The sequence below is a fragment of the Chrysochloris asiatica genome, unplaced genomic scaffold (assembly GCF_000296735.1).
Source record: "Chrysochloris asiatica unplaced genomic scaffold, ChrAsi1.0 scaffold00169, whole genome shotgun sequence".
Lineage (NCBI taxonomy): Eukaryota > Metazoa > Chordata > Mammalia > Afrosoricida > Chrysochloridae > Chrysochloris > Chrysochloris asiatica.
The window spans coordinates 5,161,875-5,169,643 of record NW_006408687.1 but is presented as its reverse complement, the minus strand read 5'-3'; the positions used below and the strand labels follow the sequence as shown (position 1 = coordinate 5,169,643).

Here is a 7,769-nt window from a genome sequence, read left to right as displayed (position 1 = left end):
TAACAGCAGAACGCTACAAAATACCCCTTTAAGAGAATCTCATAATTTTAAGATATTTGCTTTTGTTTAGGGTAATTCCTTTAGCACCACAGTTTATTAAAATTATTCTTCTTACGAATGTGAAAAACTAGTATATTTATACAATATCACTCTGTTTTATAGTTGCTATAAATTGGAGCGGACTCAACAACACTTTGCAATAACAGCAACAAGGCGATAGGTTGGAAATTATTTTGTATTTTTCATAAAGTCTAACCCAGAAAATATCTTAGGATCAAAAATTTTAAATACAGGACCAATTATGTATTTATGTTTTGCTGAAGTCTTCCAAAGACTAAAATATCTGTAGCACAGTATGTCTTAGTTGAAGCATTAAAATATTTTTTAAAGTTAAAAAAAAATAAAAGGAATTCCATAGTTATGTAGTCTATTCTTCACCAGGTGAGTCTCTGTAAGTATGCTGAAAGCTGCTTGTGATATTGGTTTCACATTCCTTACTATAAACCACCCATTTATGTGAAATGGAAATAAGCATGCAGAAATTCCCTTGGATCTGAGAGTAGGTTTTTCCTCAGCACAATTAAGTTTGTGGTTAGTTTAGTTACATCAGCTGAGAGCATCAGCCAATCAGAGTTGAGGAGGGAATTGAACTTCCTAAATAAATATGATTCCCAAAAGCATGTTCTATAAATTTCTGAGGCTTAAAGTCCAATACAGGAGTGACTAGTAAACCTTCATTACCACCATGAAGAAAAGTGGCGTTCCTCTCTTCTTGTGTATCATCTTTCTAATTCTGATTGGAGTTCAAGGTAAGGGGTTTTGGGCTAAATTAGGTGAGTAAAGTGAAGATTGTGGGTTGCGGTGTAAGCCTCTTGGCTCACCCAATAAATACTGAGTGTCCTGCATGCCTCAGCAAGTGCTGTGGATCTCTCACAAAAGTTTTGTGATGATGTATATGGTTGATTATCCAAAGTTCATAACTTGAACCTGCCAAAACAAATACAAGTTTCCTTAGTCCAGGCATGTAAATTTCTGGCAGTTAGAAACTGTTCAATAAATGTTTTCTGGCCTGGGTGATAAGAAGATGAAAGACTGTCTCCTCAATGTATTTTATCACCATGATATTGTTTCTTGATAATTTGTATTAGCTGATTAAGGATCCAATAACCAGGGAGGTTGTACCTAATCTGCTTACTGACAGCTTGGTTACCCTGGGAAAATTACTTTATCTTTGTAGGCTTCATTTTTCATATTTTTAGAACAGAGATTTTATAGTTATATTTTTTCTACCTACAACAAATATTTGGCACGACTTGAATGTTGAATGAATGAGTGAAAGAAAGAAGAAATGAAAACATATTTTCAAAGCTTTGTTGTTGTTGTTGTTATGTGCTGTGGAGTCGGTTCTGACTCATAGCGACCCTATACAGGGTTTCCGAGGCTGTAAATCTTTATGGGAGCAGAAGGCCTCATCTTTCTCCTGTGGAACAGCTGGTAATTTCGAACTGTTGACCTTACGGTTCGCAGCCCGATTCGTAACCACTATGCTTTAGCACTATACAGAAGCAAGGCAGTGGAATACAGGAAAGATAAGTAAGGTGGTAGTAACTAGTTTATATAAGTGGATTTTTGCTCAAATTAATACCAACTCTATTCCACTAAATTCAGATAACAAATGAATATTTATTTGAGAGTTGCTTAACATACCATGGTCTATGGAGAACACATGAATTTGCACATTAGTTATCTGTTTGTCTAACCTGTGATCGATATTTGTTAAATATTGCAAAAGTCTAATTTCCTTGTAGGGATGCAAGGTATGGTTAAGACCAACACCTGTGGACTCAGACCAGGGTTAAAACCCTCACTCTGTCCTTTCAAAGCTGTGTGTGGTTTTGTTCTTTAGTTAACCTCTCTGAACCTCAGAGCCTTTTTTTTTTTTTTTTTTAATGGGGTATAATACCTTCTTGAAAAGCTTGTGGAGATGATTTACAGATACTAGGTAAATGAGAGCAATATTCATCACAATTAAGTCAAATGCATCATTTTGATGGATCTCCTAAACTGAGACCTTGCTCTGCATCTATGTGCTCCACCCCTTCCCTTCAAAATTCTGTTTCTGTCAAGTGGATTCCAAGTCATGCGGAGCCCATGTGCTACAGAGTAGAACTGTTTCATAGGGCTTTCTTGGCTGTAAACCTTAGGAAGCAGATTGCTAGGTCTTACTTCTGCAGTGTCACTGAGTAGGTTTGGACCACCAACCTTTTGCATCCTTCTCTTTCCCTTAGGAACCATAGTAATAAGGGATAGACGCTGCTCCTGCATTGAAACTTACCAAAAGACGATCCGATTACGATTCATAAAAGACCTTCAACAATTTGCCCCAAGCTCTTTATGTGAGAAAACTGAAATCATGTAAGTAAAAACTCATTCCACATGCATGGGCCATATTAGAAAGGAAACTCAATTTAGTGTAAATATTACATTTAGAGTGGTTGTCCATATACGTATACATTTAAAAGTCAGATGCTGAGCTCTGCCACAAATCTAATTTATGTATTTCTTTTCTTCTTTTAAAAAATCAAGGAGTTTTTCTGGTAGAAATCAAGAACCAAGGATGATAAATTATCAAAGTAATAAATGTTAATTTAAAAAAATGTTTAATGTAGAGAAACCCAAAGAAGAAGATAAAATTCAGTTAGAGACCTACCATACTGTGGCAAATAACCTCTTGGTATATATCTTCCAAATTCCTCTTGTTTCAAGTGGAATTGAAAGAGAATGGAATTTTTCCACAACTTTTTTGAAAGCCCCTTGTGTGTGTGTATATATATATATATATATGTAATGATATACTATATACTATTTTGTAATCTGTTTTCTCACTAAGTCTGTATTATGAACTTTTTTTGGCATCAGTAAATCTCTAATAATGCCACTGTTGATGGCCAGTTTGCATTCTATTATATGAATATAACATAATTCTATGACCAATTTACTATTGCTGGAAATGTAGGTTATTTCCAAGCTTTTTGTTATTGAAATCAAATTGTTATTGTTAAATACTGTATCTTTAAGTCTTTCCTATTAATACTTCTAAAGATAGAGTTGCTAGCTTAAAGTATATACATATTTTAAGGTTTTTGATACCTAAATCATATGATATATATATAATGGTTACTCTTATTCTCAGATTGTATAGAAAATTACAAAAAAAAAAAAAAATCTTTAAATGGTCTTGAAAGGTTTTCTATAAGCAATTTTTAAATTTTAACCAGTATCTTCTTCTTGTATTAGGGAAACAAATTGGTTATATTTAAGTGTTTTCATTGGAAAATTCAACAAAAGTCATGCTGATTTTCATTATTTCTGCAAAAGTATAAATATATTGATTACTTTTCTATTTTTCTTCTTCATTTGAACATAAATAACTATTCCCGCAGAACAGAACTAATATTATCCTGTAGATATGTCTCTTCTAATCTATATAGCCACTGGATTTTTTTTTAATTTAGGGTTATGCTATTCTGGCAATTCATCTAAGCCCTCTCACTTATTTAGAAACTGAGGAGACAGGTTAAACATAGGGAGATTCCTTTCTAGTGCTGGTACAAATACATTCTAGCCAGGGAACTGAATTCTGTGGATGATATGAAGCATGTAACTTATTAACAGAGAAAAAAAAAAATCACATTGCTATTTCCTTGGCAGTGCTACTTTGAAGAATGGGACTCAAACGTGTTTAAACCCGGATTTAACAGAGGTGAAAAAATTGATGAAACACTGGGAGAAACAGGTTGGTGTGAAAGAAGAACAAAACTTTCTTTCTTTTAGAAGTTAACTTTGGAAGGCAAATAATCTGTACAGCCCCTTTAAGGATTCATTTTTTCATTCAAATTATTATGCTCCTATTGCGTAGTGGTTACGAATTGGGCTGCGAGCTGCAAGGTCAGCAGTTCGAAACTACCAGCTGTTCTGCGGGAGACAGATGAGGCTTTCTGCTCCCGTAAAGATTTCCAGCCTCGGAAACCCTGTACAGGGTCGCTATGAGTCGGAACCGACTCCACGGCACATAACAACAACAACAACATTTTCTTTCCTGGGATGATGCCATCACACTGTAGTATAATTGCATTCTTGCATACGGCACTGTAGGATAAGCACTGGGCTCCTAACCTGAGGTTGGTGATTCAAACCCACCAACCACTCCTCGGAAACCCTATAGTAACTATGACTTGGAACAGATGCGACAGCACTTAACAACATCTCCCCCACTAGAATGTGTGTTTCTAGAGGACAAGGAATTTGTCTTTTTTACTCAATACAATATATTCATATTGAATTGAGTGGTAAACACTGAAGATATAATCGTAATAAGATATGGTCCCTTCTCTCTGTTGTTATTGTTGCTGTTAGGTGCCATCAAGTCAGTTCCAACTCATAGCAAGCCTATGCACAACAGAATGAAACACTGCCCGATCATGGGCCAACCTCACAATCATTGCTATGCTTGAGCCACTGTACCAATCCATCTCATTGGGGTCTTCTTCTATTTCTCTGACTCTCCACTTTACCAAACATAATATCCTTCTCCAGTGATTGTTCCTTCCTGTCAATATGTCTAAAGTATGAAAGACAAAGTTTGGCCATCCTTACTTACAAGGAGCACTCTGGCTGTATTTCTTCCAACACAGATCTATTTGTTTTTTTGGAAGTCCATGGTACTTCCCTCTGTTGTTGTTGTTGTTAGGTGCCATCAAGTCGGTACCAACTCATAGCAACCCTATACACAGCAGAACGAAACACTGCCCGATCCTGGGCCAACCTCACTATTGTTGCCACACTTGAGTCCATCGATGCTGCCACTTGGCCAAACCATCTAATTGGGGGTCTTCCTCTTTTTCTCTGACCCTCCACCTTACCAAACATGATATCCTTCTCCAGTGACTGGTCTCTCCTGACAATATGTCTGAAGTGTGAAATGAAGTATGACCATCTTGGCCTCCAAAGAGCACTCTGGCTGCACTTCTTCCAAAATGGATCTATTGGTTCTTTTAGCAGCCCATGGCACTTTCAATATTCTCTTCCAATACCATAACTCCCATAACTCAAAAGCAAATATTAATAATTTTTGTGATATTAATAAATTTTGTGTATAATGTGTGAAATATAAATTAAGATGTGTACAATAATCTTGGAGATTACAGAGAAAGGTGTCATGTATCTGAAAGGCAGGGAGAAAGTGTTAAGGGAGGCTTCTCAGATCAGGTGACATTTGATTTTGGTTGTGAGTTAAAGATAAGTCATTTACTGGGAAGGTAGCGACAGCATGAACAAAAGAGTAGACTCATGAAACAGCTTTCTGTGTACAGGGAGATTCAAGTAATGTTCAGCAAGACTCAAGTTGTTCAGTGGGAGTAAAGGGACTGAAGGGATGTACTAGGCTATCAGTTTCTGCAAAGAACACTAAAGCCTATACAGTGTCCCTATGAGTCAGAACAGACTCAACGGTACTTAACAAAAACTAGTTTTCTGGGGCTGCTTTAACAAAATACTAAGACGTGGATGGTTTTAAAGAACAGAAATGTTTTGTGTCACAGTTCTAAATTCAGGACTCAATAGGACCAGGTTTTCTCTTTCTTTAGAGAGAAATCAATGCTTGTCTCTTCCAGCTTCTGCATTTCTTGCCTCTTCTGCATTTCTTAGTATTCCTTGGCTGGTAGATGTCTTTATATTTCCATCTTCTCCTTGCGTCTCTGTTTCGGTGCCTGTTAATTTGCTCAGGACACCGGTCATATATGATTAGGACACACCTACTCTGCAGGATTTATTAACTGATAACATTTTTAAAACCTTATTTCCAAACAAAAGCACATTCACAAGTACCAGGATGTTAAAATATAACGCCAACCATTCCTCCCACACTATACTCTCTACTGAACTGGGTTCAATCATTCATTGCAATGGCCACACAAAACTAAGATGCCATACTCACAGTTAGGAAGTTTATTAGGGAAGTTAACAAGTTACAATTCTGGGTCAGAAATGCTCAGGGCACAGTTGTTTCAGCCAGGACAGCGTCTTCTCAGTCATGTTCATAGGCAGGCCTCTATCTGTCCTGCCAGCTATACAAAGCTTTTTAAGGGCTGCTGATAAATTCCCATAGGACACACCACTCTACCATAAGCTTCAGTCTGAAGACTCTCAGCTCTTGCTCGGTGGGTCAGCAAACCTAGCTCCGGCAATTAAGTGCCTGGAGGCAGCCCACTCTACGAGCAAGACTCCTACACAAAGTCACTCAGCTTTACTTGCTCCATGGGTTGGGAAACCCACCACTCTGTCTTGTGCTCTGGTTCTGAGTTCTTTGCTGCTGCTTCTCTGCCACTCCTCCAGAGTCACAGCTTTCTGTCCCTGGGTTAAGGAAGCTCAATGCACAGGGAGCTCAGAGTCCAAAGGATGGGCTCCACTCCTGGCTCTTTTTGGATGTTTCCGCTTCATTGTATACCCATGCTAAAGTTTCAAGTTTTTACAATTGCAATTAATTCTGCTAACATCCATAGCTGACTCGTGTCATCCTGTCAGTATCTTCTTCCACCTTCTCTTACCCAGACCCAGCAGGGCAGAAATGCTGTTTGGTGGGAGTCCTGATGTGACTGAACACTGGACTACTAACCACAAGGTCAGCAGTTCAAACCCATGAGCCACTCCTCAAAAACCCTACATAGGGTTACTCTGAGTTTGAACCGACTTGAAGGCACTTAATCAACAACAACAAGGACTATGGCTAAAAGAGACTTTAGATAATTCACTTTACCACAAAGGGTTAGGACTTCAATGTATCATTTTGGGGGCACAATTCAATACATAACAAAGTAGAAATGTAGACCAGAACAAGAGTGGAAGGAATCCTATGTGACATAGTTATGAAGGGGGTCTGGGGAATGTTGTTAGGAGTTTGGGTTCTGGAATCTGTCAGAGCACTGTTTCAGCCACATACTATCTATACGTACAACTCTGGGAAAGTCGGTCTCTCTAAGCCTCAGCCTTGTCGGAGGTTGAAAGTGGATGATGAAAAAACTAAGCTCAGAGGTTTGTAGTTGGAGCAAGGTAGTGGTATGCAAGATGGGAGTGAGGGTAAGCTTAAGAAGAATAGACAGAAGACGCTGTAGGTTGCTGCCTCCTCCTCAAAGTGAGGAAAATAGAGTCAAAAGGAGCCTCTCTGAGAGTGAATCAACATTTAACTAGTTTTGAAGGTAAAGAAAGACCGCAGTCAGGAGAGTTCAAGCATAATATAAAGAAGGAAAACTGTTAAAATGAGAAACCCTTACACACACTTTTTGTTTCCCTCTCCTCACAGGTCAGCCAAAAGAAAGAGCAAAGGAAAGGGGGAAAACATCAAAAATTCAAGACAGTTAGAAAATTTCAACGTCCTCATCCAAAGAAGACTACATAAGAGACACTGTACCTATGAATATTTTTTCATTATAATTAAATCATTCTAAAAGGGGAAAGTATCTAATGCATAAGCTTGTTTATTTGACTCTAAAATTTTAACAACTGTTGTGAAAAAGCTAGAAAGTTATGTTTCAATTCCAAATTGTTAAAGGCTATAGTTTGTTTTTGTTCTTCCCCCAACCAGCTGAATTTCATTATGCTTAGGACTACATTTAATAACACCCACACCTAGACAAATGTCCACACACTCACATCCCACACACAATAAACAGCTGTCTGGAGAGCTTCTTCCTGGGCCACAAACAGCAGCCTCC

The 7,769-nt window shown here is 37.9% G+C and overlaps 1 protein-coding gene across 1 annotated transcript; it reads left to right on the top strand.

The window, feature by feature from the left end:
* The first annotated feature begins 745 nt into the window (after positions 1-745).
* On the top strand, positions 746-7,453 carry CXCL9 (chemokine (C-X-C motif) ligand 9). Its single transcript, XM_006871575.1, has 4 exons — positions 746-809; positions 2,289-2,415; positions 3,712-3,796; positions 7,358-7,453. Exons 1-4 carry the CDS (start codon positions 746-748, stop codon positions 7,451-7,453), a joined length of 372 nt encoding a protein of 123 aa, XP_006871637.1.
* Positions 7,454-7,769: the final 316 nt, after the last annotated feature.

Bases quoted from the DNA above. Each gene is read 5' to 3' on its own strand.
- CXCL9 (XM_006871575.1), top strand. From the start codon at position 746: ATGAAGAAAAGTGGCGTTCCTCTCTTCTTGTGTATCATCTTTCTAATT. The intron at 2,416-3,711 runs GTAAGTAAAAAC...TTTCCTTGGCAG, and splicing joins TGTGAGAAAACTGAAATCAT to TGCTACTTTGAAGAATGGGA. The intron at 3,797-7,357 runs GTTGGTGTGAAA...CTCTCCTCACAG, and splicing joins TGAAACACTGGGAGAAACAG to GTCAGCCAAAAGAAAGAGCA.